This window comes from Miniopterus natalensis, chromosome 6 (genome assembly GCF_054644295.1).
Source record: "Miniopterus natalensis isolate mMinNat1 chromosome 6, mMinNat1.hap1, whole genome shotgun sequence".
In the NCBI taxonomy this organism is placed as follows: Eukaryota; Metazoa; Chordata; class Mammalia; order Chiroptera; family Miniopteridae; genus Miniopterus; species Miniopterus natalensis.
In genome coordinates, this window is record NC_142086.1 from 15,096,557 (window position 1) to 15,115,562 (window position 19,006).

The 19,006-nt window shown below is 38.5% G+C and overlaps 1 protein-coding gene across 1 annotated transcript in view; it reads right to left on the bottom strand.

Annotated features, from left to right (window-relative positions):
• ROBO1 (roundabout guidance receptor 1) overlaps positions 1-19,006 on the bottom strand; it is a 370,388-nt gene that overhangs the window by 92,840 nt on the left and 258,542 nt on the right. The window contains exons 4-6 of the mRNA XM_087818101.1: positions 13,030-13,150; positions 12,554-12,692; positions 10,443-10,570 (exon numbers count right to left, since the gene is read on the bottom strand). Of these exons, the coding sequence (XP_087674227.1) occupies positions 10,443-10,570; positions 12,554-12,692; positions 13,030-13,150 (388 nt within the window). The remainder of the gene's footprint in view (positions 1-10,442; positions 10,571-12,553; positions 12,693-13,029; positions 13,151-19,006) is intronic.

The following is a 19,006-nucleotide window of genomic DNA, read 5'->3' on the forward strand; positions in this document are numbered from 1 at the left end:
CTACAGAAAAAAGAAAAGAAAAGAATCATAGACCATAATGCTGCTGGGACTCAATCAAATCAAATAGCATAAAAAACCCAGCAGGAGTGGAGCTCAGCATCCTATTTACGCCCCTGGATCAGCACGAGGAGGAGAGGGAGCCATTCTCACAAATCATTCTCTCGTTAAATTCTGTAGTGGGACTTCATTAGAGCTCTTGGCTGATGGCATTTCACTTTCAGCCTGCTCACCAAGGGCTCGGCTTGGCAACGCTGGTTCTTTAAAAGTCTCCACTCACACATTGTCTTCCTGGGTTTTCTTTTTACAATCGCAAATCTGTTTCTCCTCAGTTCCTCAAAATGTCTACGGATTTTTTTTTTTAAATCATTATTTTAAAGACAAAATAAACAACAACAGCAACAACAAATCACACGCAAAAAAATCCACAAAAAACCCTATAAAGAGAGGCTTTTTTAAATAAGACTCTAGAGTGTAGCATTAAAAGTAGCAATAAACTGACAAAATCGGTTCAGAGGCATGGATGCATGGAACAGAATGACAGGTCTCAGAGGGGAGCGGGATGGTGGGTGGGAAGAGATTAACCAAAGAACTTATATACACACATGCATAAGCCATGGACACAGACAATAGTGTGGGAAAGAGCTAGGGTGGGGCAGGGGCTGGGTAGTGGGGGACAAAGGGGTGGGAAATGGGGGACATCTGTAACACTGCCAACAATTTAAAAAAGTAGCAAATCATACACCAGGAGGTAGCAAATAAATATAACATTGTGATGTGTTATAAAATATAAATATATATTATAATTACATATGAATATATTAATTACAAATAAAATTACATAATTATAATATATAAAATATCATATGTATAAATATCCCCCAACCTGAAGCGCTCTTTACTGCAGAACCCTGAGCTGACTGGGCTCTGTGGATTATTGCCATATGTCATGAAGAATCTTCCCCCAAAGAACCAGTCTACTCTGTCTTGTCAGAGTCTGGCAAAAGTGTCACATGCATATCAAGGTTCTTAAAGTCATCTAGTAACGCTTTTGGGGATCTTACAATATGTGTTTCATCAAAATGCTGATGAACTCACAGTTCTTAACCAGGATCTCATATTGTAGTAAACCTAACTTGAACCTGCAAAAAGGCCCCTTGACACAGTTAGTTTTGGCTTTGACTCAAATAACCACATTAACGGTCAGAAACAATGAACTATTATACTGCCAGCTTTTCTGAAATCAGCAATTTAGGCAAACTGTTCCAACAAATGATTTAAATGAAGTCTACATCAAAGAAGGGAAACTCAGAACTGAAAGGCCCAGCTTTTTCTCTTGTTACTTCTTTTATGCCTGCATATCATTCGAGCTCTAGAAAGTCATATGACTCTTACACCAAGATCTCATATGCTGATAGGAAGCTGAACATAGCCAACCCTAGATATGGAAACCACACATTTATAAAACAGGCCTGTTTCCCCCATAGATTGGTTTCGAATGCAAGTTTATTCAATTTTATCTCCTACTACTGGCAATAAAAGCCACAGCATGCTATATTGTTTTACTTTTACTTAAATTTTAATTTTGCATTCTGAAATAATTATTTAGCGATCCATGTGGTTTGGTTATCTTTAAGGTTGCTAATTCGCATCTTAGACAAAGGTCAAAGGCACAGATGCACATTTCTTTGGATGGACGGCACCTTCTGATCCATTTTCAAGATTATTAAAGCTTTAAGTTATATGGTAGCTATTTACTGGGGACTATTTTTCCAAATTATTTTTATCTCCAGTTAATTCAATTGTTCCCATATATGAATTACATTTTTTCAAGGAACAGTGAGGGAATTCAATATTATTGATTCTATCAGGAAACTTACCAGCAGTGAACATACCAGGAGGGGTAATACTTATGTTTACAGATCAAAGGAACTCATGTTAATTATGGATCTGTCTAACAACAACAATAAAAATTCATTACTTAGGTCTCAAATGTATAGGTATGTATGTGCATCATATATACATAATTAATACAAACAAAAAGTATTTTTAACTAAATGCAGATTTCATGTAATACACTTCAATTATCTATTGTTGCCTGAGACGACTGGAATAAAAACTGTCATATATCTACCATAGTTACAGAAGCCTTGATAGTCACTGTTTATTAACCAGTATTTACTACGTGTCCATGACATACATTGTGGGAGATGCACACATGCCCCAGACTCTGATTCTTTTCTATAGCTAGTGACAGGCAGCTAAGAGCACTAAAGATACGTGAAGTCATTCCAACACATACAAAGACACACACTGAAGGAACCCCCTTTTCTTTGACATGACCATTGCTTCTACTTTTATTGAGCATTTCAGTGCTTCACATAAAGTACCAGACACTTCGTATTTAGGAGCTCATGCACTCCTCAGAACAATCTTATAAGCTAGACATTTTCACCCCATTTTACTGTTGAGAAAACTGAAAACCAGAAATTTAATAACTTTTGCATTCAGCCTTTGAATCCAAGTGTGTCTGTCAGGAAAGACTAGCTACTGATTCCATTTTACAGAATGTTAGCTAACAGCAGCAGCAGAAATAAAGATTTGTCTAAAACACTTTCCAAGGGGATACTGAGGAGTAATTTTCAAAGATAGGTCTTAATATCAAGGAGACAGGGAAATGATCTTTCCAGAAAAGTAAAACAATTACAAAACTCTACATTACTCAGCTACCAAAAAAATAAATAAATAAATCTTGCTGGGTGGCTCGATTGATTAGAAAGTCGTCCGGTATACCAAAAAGGTTGTGGGTTCGATTTCCCGTCAAGGCACATACTTAGGTTGCAGGTTAGATTCCTGGCCTGATCACATACAGGACATAATTGATTGCTATTTCTCACATCAATGTCTCTCTCTCTCTTTCTCTTTCTCTCTCTCTCTCTCTCTCTCTCTCAAATCAATAAACATATCCTCAGGTGAGGATTTAAAAAAGTGTGTCTGTAAGGAACTAACAGTCAGGTGGGGCAGACACTAAAACGCAGCAAGGGTGACAATAGTACCCAGTGGGTACTTGAATGTGGAAATCCCTAACACGCACTGGTGTGAGAACTGTCTGCAAATCTTCTTGAAGGATTCTTACCTGATCTGAGTCCAAGGATAGGCGTAATTAGCAAGTAGAAGATGGGCCAGGGCATTTCAGACCAAGAGACCAACATAAAGAAAGGCCCAGAGGTAAGCGCCATAGTGTGTGCATGAAAAAATATGTCAACAATATAGTGATCCTCGACTGAAGGGAAGAGTCGCAAGAGAGAAGAGGTAGCCGGCAGAGCTCTATTACACATTTGGGATGTTACCCTGGAGACATGAGAACCATGATGATTTTTTATGGATAAATTTAACGTAACTAGATTTGTGTTTTAGGTAGATAAACATGTTGCGTGGAGAATGGATGTTATGCGGCAAGATGGGGGCAAGGAAGCTGGTTAGAGGGGAACCATGTCACTGTTAGAGAGAGGATGCGGGCCTGAATTAAAGCAATAGTAAGAAAGTGGGAGAGTTGAGAAATATTTAAAAGGCAAAATAAGTAGTCTTTTGTGATGACTGTCATCTGAGAGATAAGAGAGGCCCCCAGCACCCAAGCTACCTAGTGATGGGGACCTGCGGGTGACACCACGTTCGACGTGCGGAACCTGAGCGCTCAGGGTGAGGCCTGCCTCCTCCCACTGCCCCGCATCACTGTGGCTCCCTGTGAACAAACTCCCACTCGGGTTAGCAGGAACTTGGAGCTTAGAGGCACCCCTGAGAGCTGCTGCTTGCTTCCCTGGCAATTCTAACCACTGTGCGGTTCCGAGCTTATGGGGACATCTCAGTGGGGTCCATCATGAACTTCAGCTCCTGAGGGATTTCGGCAAAGCTTGTTCCAAGCCTGAGGTCACTAGCAGCAAGGAGAAAGGCCCTGGAAATGCCCCATTAGTAGCAATGAAGTCAGCAGACAGAACAAGTCTTTTTTCCTAACACTGAGTCTGCCTGGCCTCATGGCAATCTGACACCAAGGCTCAGCCTTGCAGGAGCTGTGGGTGCGAATCAATCCTGAGGAAGGCTCTGTCCCTGCCCGACACCAGACGGGCACCGACGGGGAGCACCAGGCCACACAACAGCTCTCCAGACGGAAGGCAACGCACATCCTTCGGATCATTCACCTGAACATTTCTATTGTCCGCCAATAATATCATTTAAACACATGGTGACATCCCTCATGATAGCATATTTTGTCATTTTAAAATTAAAACAGGTGATAAAATTGAGAGAATGGAGTCATTTCACATCAAGGGAAGAAAAGTGGACAAGTGCTTAGGAAAAAAAGCTGCGATCGCACAGAAGTCCTTGTCTAGTCGCAGAGAATCACCTGGTGCAGAGATGTTTGGCATCTGCCCTTCCTTTGGACAGAGCGGTTGCTGAAAGGGCAGAAAGGCAGCTGTGCCTTGAGCTACAAAGAATGACTGGCCCCTAAGAGCGGGCGGAGCGGGGCCCTGGGTGTGAAGGGAGCGCTGAATGTCCAGCTTCCAGGGTCTGCCTGGCCCCGCACCCAGGGCTAAAGGGACAAGGGGCGACTACAGGTCTCTCAGTTTGTGCTGAAAGAGAGACAGGCAAAAATGGGATTACAATCTCTTAATGTTTCAGGCCAGGGAAGATAATACGTGATGGCTGGGGAAATGGCTGGGGTGTGGAAGTCAGTTTTCAGTTTGGTTTCCTGTGACAGACACAGTGAGGGCAACCTGATCACTCTGGTGAGAGAGAGAGACACAAATTTCCCTTGGAAATGAAATGTTAACAGTAATAAGAGCTGCTTTATCTGCAAAGTTGCAAAGGGGGTGGAAAGGTTAATAATGCCATCTAGTGTGCCTTGTCTCTGCCACGAGTACCACTGAGGCAAAGAGGCCCAGGAATCTTAGAGGCAGACGGCAAACTTGGAAACGGGAGAAACTTAAGAGTTTAAGCTGCATGTGGCCTTATCGTCTGTCTTTCTTTTGGGCTATCACTCCTCAGAAATGGAATTATTTAAAAAGCTATTGACAGGATTGTCGACGTAAATAATTACTAATTTAAAGGGGATTGCTACTAATACTATAGTAAATGAAATGATTTTTCTTTTTCTTTTAATTGTTTTGAAGCTACATCCATTATGCTTTTCTTGGGGGCCACTTGCAGCAAAAGACCAAAAAAAACACACCACAACAACAAAAACAAACTACTTTTTAAATTAACAATGAATTGGTTCAAAAATAAAAACAAGTAAAAAAATCTAAGTTGGCTATCCTGTGATTCCAAGAAGAACCCCAAGGCCCGCCTGGCAAGATTTAATAAGGGCCTAAGAGGTTTAGATTAAGACAGTAAAATATAAACCAAACCTGCTACAATTCTTGGAACACTGTGAGGAGGCATAAATTTTAACAGTTTCAATGGCACACTGTTTAAAAACCTGGCAGGGCACCTCTGTGCACCTATTTTGTTCTGGTTAGATTTCATATTTTATAGGTATGTCGCAACCTATGAAGTGGTTATAAATACCACAGTATATTTCTTTTTCTGTAAAAGATGGAGCCATTATGTTATACGAAACACTAGTTCAGAGGATAATTCTTTCCTAACACTTGTCAAAATGAGACATTGAAGTGCAAACATAACAATGAAATAAATCAAAACTGAGGTGACATGTGTTTAAAAAGATGCCTGATTTTGTTTGTGTATTTTAAGTTCAAAAGAGAATTCCTGAGGAGATGTGTAGATGTTACACCTATGGGGGAAAACACTAAGTATGAATACAAAATATTAATGGTTTAGATCTATAGGTAATAAACCTTTGATTATTCCAGGAGCTAAAAGAATATTACTTTCAGGTTAACTGGATTTTGTAGTTAACAGGGAGTTAAACAGAAAGACTTTTTCTGTTGTAATCATTCCAAACAGCATTACTTCACCATTTTTTATTGGTCATGTAATAGACTTAATTATTTTTCAATAGGTCAAGTTACTGCACAGCCTTTGAGACTCCTTCTGACAGTTTCAATGACACACCAAAATTGACATGCAAATTAAAGGAATCTGGATGTTCTTTTTATTAACTAAACATTGACAGGGGCCTGGATGCACGTATTTTTAATCAAGAGCGTCCTAATAATGCCAAATATTACTTCAATTTACCTCTTTTCTAAGTAAAATAAAATCATCTATATTATAAGTAATCAATATTTTGATTTCACTCAGTGGCTTTTGCATTCTGCCTCCCCCCAAAAAGTAATCCAAACAATGTTATGTGGTGTAAGTTTTAGGGGTGAGGTGGCTTGCTATTAATTGGCTGTGACCTTATATTTTATTCACAGCTTAACTGAAGCTCCCAAGTGGTCATGAAGGAGAAGAAGCAGTTTTTGGGGATATTTGCTCATGGATAATCTTACTAGTCTTAGAATGAATTACCAGGAAACACTCCTAATTTATAGAAAGATAACCTAAAGTGCTGAGAATCCAAATAATTGGAAAACAGTCACTCTTAGAGTTAAGAGAATCAGAAAAGTGATCAAATATCATCTGCTGAATATTGTTTCATAAAAATAACACTGCATTGCACATAAAATGTAATCATTTTTGGATCGTTTATGTTCCCAAATGGTCATAATTTTCATTAATTTGTCTAGTTATTTTGCAAAACTTCAACATAAGTCTAGCATAAGCTTTGACAGCACCAACAAGATCCAACACATTTACTATAAAAGCCAATAAGGTGGTTTTTGATGAAAATGTAATATTTTGCATTTGAGAAAAGTTTTAAATAATGTAACATAATAAATTATCATGACTACCTTAGTATTTACGATTTCTCAGTTACAATAGCAGAGAAAAATTACTTGCCTAGAGTTATCTGAACATTACCATTTTTCTTGCAAAATAACCAATAATTATTAAAATTAAGCAATAAAACTATCAAAAATAACACTAATATGAATATAATGTTCCTCATTTATGAAATATGTACTCTGCAACAGATATGTTAAGAATTATATATATATATATATATAAAATTTAATTTAATCCTTATAAAAATACTGTGAAGTCTGCATTACTATACCCATTTTATACATGGGGAAACTGAGGCTTCCGAAGTGTAAATAACTTTTTGTAGGTCGCACAGTTGGTAAATGACATAGCAGAATTCAACTAAATCTTGTCTGACTCCAATGCCTACGCTCTTAGCCACACAATTCTTTGTAACATACTTCTTCCAGCTCTGGCAATTCCCAAACTCTAAAGAAATGTTTTTACGCCCTTTATTCTTTCTATTAGTTCTTTAGGTAACTCTTCAACCCAGGGATTCATAAACTTGCTTATTTAAAAAAAATAATAAACATTTCTGCATCCTAGTTCAAATCTGCTAAACCAGGTGCTCCAGAAAGAGGCGGATAACCTGTACATTTAACAAGCTTCAGATGAGTTTAGTATTTATGTTCAGGTAACAAACATAAGACAAGTTTCAGAAACTCTGCCTAGTCCTATGTCTTACTCTTCTCCCTTTTAAACACAGACCAGCAGGCAGCCATCACGGATGTAATCTATTCAGATTTGATCCAAGTGAGCCTACTGTTGACACTCAGAATCAAAGCCACCAGCAACTGCTTGAATTTCCTCCAGGACATCCCTACATCCCTGGGATATTTCTACCACTCAGGTAGAAGGCTCAAGCCCATATTCACTCCACTGTAACAAGCACTAAGTAAAGTGCCTGCTAGAGGCCCAGCACCATGCTAAGCACTGTGAACAGTACACAAGTAAAAAAACATGAAGAAATACTTAAAGAATAACTATTTAAGGCAGGAATTTTTAAGGAAATATGTACAGCTTGAGTACCCAAAAAGCAGAATTGGAAAGGAAAAAATGGAGAAAAAAGGAAGCAATTCTCATATTATGTTTGTTTGTTTTTTAAAGATTTCCCACTGGTCCTTAGAGAAAGGGAAAGGCGGAGAGAGAAACACGCATGTGAGAGAGAAACACGCATGTGAGAGCGAAACACCGACTGGCTGCCTCATGCACACTCCTGACCGGGAATTGAACCAGCAACCTTCCCATGCACGAAAGACACCCAGCCAACTGAGCCACACTGGCCAGCGCTCAAATTATGTTACTTTTTAAATATTGGAACTAATCATGTCTTTATTAAGGGTGAAAATCACAGTTACCTTTAAGAGGCTTTTTCTCTATAACTTCTATCTGAAGGACAGAGTTTTGTTGTCCAACATCAATTCTCAAAATTAAATATTCATTGTATGAGAAGTAAGGGAAAGGAAGATTATTTCTAATCCTATACTGACTCCAATAGTCCATTCTAAAAATGAACCACAAATAAAACACAGAAATCAAAAACTATACTACTGAATTTCTTCTAATTGTTTCCTGCTATCAAATGAATTCATTTCTGCTTAGTGTCCTTTGTATTACCTAGTATTTTTCTACATACAATCTTAAATGAAGAAAAAAGATATAACTTCTCAAGTTTCCTTTAAAAAGTTTCCTGTTTTTTTTCCTTGGTTACCTTTTACACTTGGGAACATACTGCTTTCTTTGACGTATTGTGTATATTATTCTAGCATGTTAAAGATATTTTAACAGTGATGTTAATATGCATATTTTAATATCTGAATCAATTACTTTCTTAACAATATACAAATCTCTCATAAGTTTATAGAAAACTCAATGCAGTTGAAATAACAAAATTCCTCAAGTAGTTTCTGGGTTTGATCATTTGTACCCAATTTCCATTGAAATGCAAGCTTAGGGAGCAAGAATTCCATATGGAAAACTTAAAGCTGAACTAGCTTTGAAACTGAGTTTAAAATTGCAGGAAAAACTCTATTTTGATTTCAATGTCTACTACAGACACAGCAGAATGGATATTATTTATAAAAGCACCAGGCTCCCAAGGTAAAGGACCTGAAAACATAAAGTGAACGCTACGTCTCTGACTAATGTGATAGACAATGAGCCTTCCTGTCACAATCGCCTGGAGACAGACACGCCTTTTCATGTCCTGTATTCATCCTGGGCTACTTTCACTTCCTCTGGGGGGCTTTTGAACTCGGATTTGACATCTCTTAAATTTATGCTTTCTCTACATGTAAAGGGGTTTTCTTTTCTTACAGTTTTAGCCTTACGTGGAGTTCAAGTCTAACTTAGATTAAAGAGAAGTAGTCTAGGTCTTAGAAACTCAATGTTTGTTCTTGATCGGTTCCTTTTTTTCTTTTGTTTTTATGAGGTTCAGCTAAAATCCCCAAAGTGGGACATAATGGCTTTAAAGACAGGAAGGAAATATTCTTTAGTCTTTTTTTTTTTTTCTACTGTAAAAAGCCCACAAGGCTCTTTTGTAGGAAGCCACAGTGGAAGCACGCCCTCAAAAGCCATCTTTTTCTTCGTAATAGCCTTAGAGGAGACGGTGCTCAGAAAAGATGACAGCACCAACTGCAGCTGATGTCAGGACGAGAAACAAGCTAAGTGGTTTATGGCCAAGATCCCTGATTACTCTACATACTTATCAAAATAGGGAATTTTCTCCAGCAACAAAATGTTTTTTAAAGGTCATTGTTTCTCCAATGCAACAATCAACTATTTGTCCTTTCTAAAAGGGGGGGAAAAAATGAGAGAAAATTCTCAGATGAGACGTAGTAAGAAATAATCAGTATGATATCATGGAGAAGGGAAAAAAGGGATTATAAGAATGAAAAACATCTGGATTATGGATACAAAGAAGGTGACAGGCCCATTCCTGTGCATCAGTTTAAGACAGGACCCTGACATTCCTAACCTTGTAGCCATAGGATATGGCATCGATTTCTGGCTCATATTACACGAAATAATAAATCTCTATCAAAATTAGCAGAATGCAAATGCAATTCATTCAACAAATATTTATTGAGTGCTGGTACGTCACAGGCACTGTGTGCAGAGAAGAAGGCTGCAAAAGTCCCTACACGGGGATGACCTTACACTCTAAAGGGGAACAGAATCTTCTCATTGTGCAGATCCTTGAAAATGCACGACCTGAAGGAACAGCCGATTTGTTTACATTCAGAAAAAAAGGTTTTGGCAATAGCTCATTTAATTAAGAGATTAGAAGGGCTCTAGGTTTGAAGACTCAGAAGTTACAGCACATTCATTTGCTTTACTTGACCAAGACAGAACTCTCCACAATGTTGAAAATGTAATGCAATTTCTTGTAACAAATGCATATAGGCTTCCCACAGGCAAAACAATGATTTCCTTAAAATGTGTCTGAAATAAAATATTTCTAGCATGATTTAAAGCCTATATTTAATATACACTACTTTAATAAAAGGTATTTTCTTCAAATGTCATTATATTTCACATAATAAAACAATCACAACACACCGTTCCCCAGATCTTACCTTGGACAGTCAAAGTAGCTGATGCCTCAGCTTTTCCAACCATATTTTCTGCAACACAAGTATAGGACCCCATGTCACCAGCCATCACCTTCCGTATCTTCAAGGTATGATCATCTCTGATTTCATATCTAGTGACAGAACAAAAGAAAGCACAGTTAAGTGACTTTCTGTTTGAAAGATCTCATCATGACAAATAAGACACGTCTACGTATAAAATCACACCCAACATTCGCTTCAGAAAATTTAAAACAAGTAATATGTGGCATTCCTCTAAGTCAGCATGAAAATCGATAAGAGCTTGTTTTTAAATTTATGTGGGCTAAAATGCTGAACTACTTTCTAAGAAAAAAATATTTGGGGGGAAAAGTTGGAACTTATTTCTTTGTTCCCTCAAGCTACTATACTCATACTCAAATTAAAAGATGGTGACCACTTGATTTTTATATGTCAGATATAAAGTGTTCTATAGATTTTTTTAAAAATTCTTACAACCATTGTATGAAGTATTACGCTCATCTCCACTGTGCAGATGAGAAGAGCAAGGCAGAGGAGGGAAAGTCTGCCTGGGTGGCTTTGGCCTCAGCTTGTTTAGTGGCAGAGTTGATATCTGAACTCAGTCTCGTTCTGGAGTTCACTTGCCTTTCCTCATGTTCCCTCCCTTAAATATTGGGTTTCCCTTGGAGTTTCACTTTAACCCTCTTTCACTCTACATAATATCCCTGAGTTCTACTACCTACCATAGTTTATATATTTATTGGCCACTCAAGTGTTTCCAATGCTTATTTCATCTATGCTCCAAATTCACAATCCCAACTGATTAATAACGAGACATCATATCCCACAGGCATCTAATATTTTCTTAGCCTATCCCATAATCAAACTCCTTCTCCTAACACGATCTTCCAATCTTCCTTCACCAGCTCCCTGTATCTAACAAATCATCCAATTCAACAACTGAGCTTCAGAAATAACTTGCCGCTATGGGCCCCTATCTCCCTCTCACCCCCGGTTCAGGCAATCACATCACTTGTATGGACAAGAGCAGTGGTGATCCTGACACTGGCCTCTCCCCACAGGAACGTAATATCCACAGTACTAAAAAAGTTATTTCTCTAAAACATTACCTTGTTCACAGTATTCTCTTTTGGCTCATCACTGCGCGTGTAATAGGAGTGGAAATTCTTTAGTCTGTTAGTACAAGCCTCTGATCACCTGGCCCCCGTGTTTCTACCCTGATGACCCTTAACTTCTTGCCACACGCCCTATGTACTAGCCATGCTCAACTTTCCACCGTTCAGAACACGTGATGTTCCTTCTCAGCTTTGCATGTACATTGTGATGTCTCCTGTTCTGGAATACTCTTCTCCTCTTTCTTGCTTATCAGATCGATTTGTTTTCTCCAAGGCTTTGCTTACAAGTCCGTTCCCTTTGAGAACTCTCTCCTAATTTATTGCTCCCAAATGTCTACCTTTATGTGACCACGGGGGTTTGCTGCGTTCTTCTGTATCTATCCACACGTGTCCCCTTCTGTGAGATCTTGTGAGCAGAAAGCATGTCTGAGCCATGAATGGAACCCCAAAACCTAGCAGGGGCTCAACACATGCTTACTGAAGGAAAAGACACTCCGGCAACGAAAGCCTAAAGACCGTGCGTGAGAGCGTCATTTCCCTGCCTCATTCCCTCGGGCTCTGAGCCTACCTCTGCTCCCAGCCAATTTAAGGACTTGACAGATATCAAGAAACCCTGGCCTCTTCCCTGCTCCCTGGCGATGCCGTAGCTAAGGAAGGGGAAGCCGCTTTTTAATGGGCTCCTAGCTGTACTATCCACGCCCCACCAACTCCCAGGCAAGAAATTGATATTAACGGTGGTCTGGCTGAGCAGGAGAGGAACCCGTGTAAGGAACGTGCCGGGCCGCCAGGGTCGTGAATGTACAGTTCCCGTCTGAAATCCTCAGGCAACCTCCTGATTCTGATGCTCTCTGGCGCTGTGTCTGCCCCCGATCCTGAAGCCTGGAGTGGGCTGTTCCAATGACAGGCACGTGACCCGTGTCCCTGCTGAGAACCGGAGCAGGTCCGAGCGGGTTGGTCGCATCCCTCAGTTCCGATCTCTACCTGGACTTGGGCAGCTCTCCATCATCTTTCCTCCACCGCACAGTGGGCACAGGGTCCCCTCGGGCCTCGCATTTAAATTCCGCGCTGTCGTCCACAGTGACAGCCAAGTTACTGGGCCTCTTCACAAACGACGGTCTCTCTAAAATTAGAAAAGTCTTCTCAAAAAGAGGGAATAAGGTAAACAAACGAAAAGCTACTTTACAGGCGCTGTCAGAACAGACTTATAATCTGCAGTTTTATTTGGAACATCACTCCGCACAGTTTGTGGAACGCTCCTCTGCGGGTTGCGTGTTTCCTCCCAGCTTTGCCTTGGCTGCTACGTCTCAGGCTGCTTCAAGAGTCCTCTCCTCTGCACCTCCCCCCAAGTGTTGCTTAACCTTCTTAAGAAAGCTCATTTCTTTCTCCCTTGTATAAAAGATACTAAGCAATGCTCGGCGATGAGCTCCAGGGCGCGCCAACGGGACGGTGGCACTCACCCAGCACGGTCAGCTCGGCCACCTCGCTCTCGCGCTCCCCAACCATGTTGGTGCCCACGCACACGTACTTCCCGGCGTCGCTCTTGCGGGTGTAAGTGATCATGAGCTTTCCTCCTCGAATCTTGAAAAGAGAGCGTCACATGCACACCATTAAAATCGCTTCAGCTACGTTTATGTGACAGAGGTCTTAGCAAGCAAGGCCGACTTCCTAAGCACGCAAAGCTTAATTATATCAAAAAGCCGGTACGCAGCATTTGTTACCGCTATGGGTAGTAACTTGAAACAGAATTCATTCCAGAGGCACATTAGAAACCAGGCAAAACACTTCTACTTGCCTACATTTCTTGTAAAGTTATTAGCCTGCAGAAGCAGAAATTTGTATTTCTCAACCGGCAAGTTCTATCGTATTATGTAGTTCAATGAAAACCAAAATATTGCATGAATGATTTGGTTAGCAAGTGGAAAAACAAAAAAGGAAATTCTTAATACCTTATGACTATAATTAACATGGAAATACATATGAGCTGTAAGTGATTTTAAGAAAGCATATTCTAGTACTATAAGACATGGAAATAAAAATATCTCTAATTACTTAATTTGCCAGAGTGGCTTTGAAGGACTGCTTCTTAATTGCCAAAACATTGCACAACCTGACATCCGAAAAAACAAAGGAATTGCTGCTGCCTAGCAGTTTCTTGGGGACTCAGGAGGTGGAGACTGAAGAGATACCAATAAATCATCTGGAAAGTCATTCTGGTACACTCTTGAACATTTAATTATTTGAAGGAGAATTCATTACAAATGTAAGCAGATTTCCAGTACAATAAGTAGGCTGAAGCTGACCATGAATTAAGACTGGGATGCGGAAACTGAACTATCTTTACTTAATTTAATATCCTCTTGGTGGGGAGCTGAGTTCAATTACCCATGCATATCCATAGTGCTCTGAACCTTAGAAAGGTTTGCCAGGGATAACTTCCAAATGTTTATTCATGGAGGTTTTGACCTCAGAGTTATTCTGTGCTGTGCATCAATTAAACAAAGAAGGAAAGAAAGGGGGGGGAGGATGAAAGGAGGGAGGAAGGAGGGAGTTGGGGGAATAAGGAAACATTCAAACAGAATTATTTATCATTCACTAGGAATTTATTGAAACAACTATTTCATAAAGGTGGGCCATACTGTTTTGGAATGACTAAATTGCCTTATTTCAACCCAAAGTAGCAATTATGTATCAGAAAAACCAAATAGTAACAGAGTAATTTTAAACTTCTGTGGCTTTAGAGCTTGACATTGTTTTCAGTCATGTCACTCGGAAATGATCACGATTCTCTAAATACCATTATACAAACAATCCAGGGACTTTTCTCCACATTTCACGACTCTGTCCTGCATACGAGAGTAATGCCTGCATATAGTAGCCACTCAAAGTATTTCTGTTGAATGCCACCTGCTTTTATAGATAAAATCTAATCGGTTATCCAATAAAGCATTTCTGTAAAGGTCTGTAGCAGTTACAAGGTATGTTAATAATAATTTTATTTTATATATATATATGCTAACTTAAATTTTCAAACAAAATAAAGAAAAAAATTAATTTTATGTGAAAAAAAAATCTTCTTTATGTTTATTGTCAATACTTTAAGAGCATTCTCCTCTCTCAATATAGACACACAGCCCGGCTGGGGCTGCTCAGTGGTTGAGCATCAACCCAAGAACCAAGAGGTGATGGTTTGATTCCCGGTCAGGGCACATGCCCGGGTGGCAGGCTCGATCCCCAGTGGGGGGCGTGCAGGAGGCAGCCGATCAATGACTCTCTCATCATTGATGCTTCTATCACTCTTTCCCTCTACCTTCCTCTCTCTGAAATCAATAAAAACATATTTTTCAAAAAGACTCAAACCCTACCACTTAAAAAAATATAGATAGATACAAAATAGAGACATGTGATATATGCTCTTTTGGCAGCTGCATTTTCAATTCAGTAGTATGTTGAGGATATTTTTACATTTTAAATGTCGACAATATTGCATACAGGTCCTCAGAATTAATTTCAGGCTACGTAGGATTCCATCATAAAATATGGACTTACCATATTTTACCAAACTATTTCCTTATTGTGTATGATTAAAGCATTTCACTTCTCCCCTTTTATAAACAGCACTGAAATCAGCATCCTTTTGCATTTATCTTTTCTCACATGGGCATTATCACCTTAGAAGGCCTCAAAGTGAGATTTTTTTTTTTTTTTAAATATATCTTTATTGATTTCAGAGAGAGGAAAGCAGAGGGAGAGAGAGACAGAAACATCAATGATGACAGAGTCATTGATCAAGCCCACAACCCGGGCATGTGCCCTGACCGGGAATCGAACCCTGATCGCCTGGATCCTAGGTCGACGCTCAACCGCTGAGCCACGCTTGGCCGGGCAAAGTGAGATTCTTAAATCAAATGTATGTCCATCTTTAAGGGTATTGGGTCATAGTTCTAACTATTTTATGTTTTTATAAAGGTTGCTTTTGTGTAAATATATCATTTCAATTTTGGTCTTCAGTATAAACCTGCTATGAGACTGTGAGGAGAAAGTATTATAATTTCATTTACCACTTAAGGGATCAGCAGCTTAGACGAGCACAACTTCTCCTCCCACAGGCCTCCCCGATGCCCATCAACACAATGTGCTTTAATTATGCTTTTAACTGTCAGATTTCCTCCCTGACTGTGAATCTGAGGAGAGAAGCATATCTGATTCCTCTTTATAGCCCCGGGACCTGTCACAATGCCTGGTAAATAGTCAAATTTTTGTGAAAGTGACTTGCTCAGTGTCACACAGAAAGTTAGAACAAGGCTAAGATTTTAGTCAAGGAATATGATTTTGATATGAGATGCACAAGAAATGAGAAGAAATGCACAGCCCAGAGCTCTCAACTTGAGTTTAATAAACCTGAGTTCTTGAGGTGCAGAAAACTTGAGAACCATAATATTAAGATCCTTCTAAGAAGCTTCACTGTAACCTTTCATCATGTACATAGTTTAAAAAACTCACATAAACATTCCCAAAATCTTGGAGAACAAATCATTCCAGAAAAAAAGGAAGGTGACGGATTCCCATACTGATCTGGAATTTAAGTGATCTGAGATGTTGCTCTACACATTCCCTTACTGATTCTCTAACTTTGGGCAAAATACTGAGCCTCTTTCTCTACTTCAGAATCTAACCTTAAATGCCCCTGCCTATTTGGGTGGGCAGTTTATTTCTGAAGGGATTGCACATTAATAAATAACAGCTATAGCAAAGTAAGAAAAAATAAATGCTTTATTCTTTTCTAAAAGTTAATTCAAAGAGTTCTATCTACAATAAAACGTAAGGTTTTAAGAATAATTTTAAAAGATATTTAAGTACGGAGAGTGAGTCACAGAATGATCAAATATAAATAATTTTCAACAATACAGGTTTACTTTATCGCTTCAGTATAACAGTATTAATTTATTTTACAAATCTTAAATACTTGGGATTGTAGAGTTTTAAATCAACTTGCTTAAGCACACGTGGGACACCAATTAACATTATATATTGCAGCCCGATGCTATTATATTTTGAAAGAATCTGTATAAATGGAGAAGAAAAGGGATTTAGTTAACAAGAGTTATGAGGAGACAGTCAGGAGATTCTCAGTCATGGAACAATTTCAGAGCTGAGATGAATGGGAGGAAACAATAACTGAGGTGAACTGAAAACTCAGAGAAGCCTATAAAGTCCTACAGACTGTGTTGTACACACCCTATTACGAAACATTTTCTAACTCAATCTATCAGGAGACTTATGCTTTGCAAGCACATAGCTATGTTTCTGTTTTAAATATAAATAAATTGTTACTGTCTCATAAAAGTTCACAGGCTTCTTTGCTAAATCACATCTACTGTTCAAATGAAAAGTAACTCACCAGGCATTGTACAAAATGTTTTCTCTGTCCTTTGTAAGTAAATAAACTATAATAGTATGGACCACCATGGCAATTGTTTTTTTCTAAAATAAGTTTTTTAAAATGAATCAGGGTATCCTGAGAAGCTTTTTTCATTAGTATCATAATATAACTAAAAGCATACATTTGTCACACTGCATTCATTTACATATAATTTTTATATGAACAGGAAAAAAATAACAAAGTCAAAAAATATTAAACTTAGAAAACATTTTTAATAAGAAAAATGCTTTTTTTTTCTTGTAACAATAGCATAGATATTAATTATCATGGCTAAATGAAGTCAACTAAATTGCACCTTTGTTTTTCTACTCAAGCTATTCTTTACCAACATTATCTAGGTTGAAAGCAAATTCAAAATCAAAATATATACCAACAATGATTTTGAAGATTTTTAAATCCCAAATAATCTTTCAAATCCATCGAAAGCAGATACATCCACTTAGGAAAGCAAAGTAAGCGTGGGCCCTGCACTCAAACGCCTCATACTGTGTATGTATTAATTTAGCAGGGTACCAACTCCTCTGTGCCTGCGTTTTCCATCTTTAAAATGAGGATACTATTAATACACAACTCCAAGGATGTTATGAGGATTACATGAGATTAATCACATAAAGCACTTAGAAAAATGCCTGTACGTTAGTATTATAATTATGAATTTAATAATTTAAGATATTTGTCTAATAAAAAATAATCCTTTTTTGTTAGGCTACATCCAGAAGCTTTTCATTAAAATTATTACTAATACATCTTCCGTAGGTTTTGTCAGAAAAATGTGTATTTAAATCAATATAACAAAGCCTTAGAAACAAGTAATTCTGAGGCTAACTATATATTTTTCTTATTTCCTCCAAAACATTGATTCTCTATAGGGGCAATAACCCTCCCTCTTCCAGAAGATATTTGGAATTGATAATTTTGGTTGTCACTCCTGGGAGGGGGTGAGTCCTGACACAGTTGGTATGGGCCAGGGAAGCTGCTAAATAGTCTACATTGCACAGAAGTCCAGTGCCATGAAGAATTATCACACCCAAAATGTCAATAGATCTGAGCATGAGAAAATTTGTTCTAAAGACCTGGTTCTGCTCTCAAGATAAATGCTGGGTTCAAATGACAAAAGGGAGGAAGGGTTAAAATTAGGGAGTAAAATAGATGTTGACTTGGGAACTCATTGCCTAAACTGCCCAGATTGGTGTAATGACTGCAAGCAACTTCCACCCCATCAAAAAGACACTTTCATTATAAAATACTACTTGGCACTCTCTACTTACTTGCAATGATGGTTTAGGATCCCAAAGTAGATGTTACAACTTAAGTGGAAGACTAAACAGTGTCAGCAAACCTGGGAAAAATTTATATCTCAGAGATGACAGAGACAGAAATTAACAAAAACGATGGAGATATAGATATATATAGATAATATAGATATATATGGCAAAGAGAGAAATAAAAAAATAATGAATGAAAATAATAGTTTTCAATTTCTATAAATTCAAATTGCTTTGGCTTTATGCCAGTGACTGAAGTGAAACAAAGCTAACCCAAAGCCATGACTCTATGTCCATGGTCACAAATGTGGACGACACGGCGGCTTATCTTTTCAATAAACAGAAGAACAGAAAAACACAGAACTATAACCCCGATCAAACATAACGGACCCGCTTCCAAGAAGCATCTACTACTAACAATCACACTTTATGGCGAGTCCTATAAAAATATTGATTGTAAAGGGTGACTTCATACATTCTAAACCTTAGTGGCCCTACGTAAAGCAAAATTCGATGTTTCCTCTCTCCGCATAGAAAACTATGCCTAACACATACAAAACCCTATAAATGTGAAAACAGCGCTATTTAAAACAAGCTAAGAAATATTTCTTGGCAGGTCTCTTCCTGCAGCTGGATCTGACAGCCCAATTGTAAACCTATCAAAAAGGAGTTTGTGTAATGAACAGACACAGTGTTAAACAGCGCGGCGGCCACACTGCTTCAATTAAC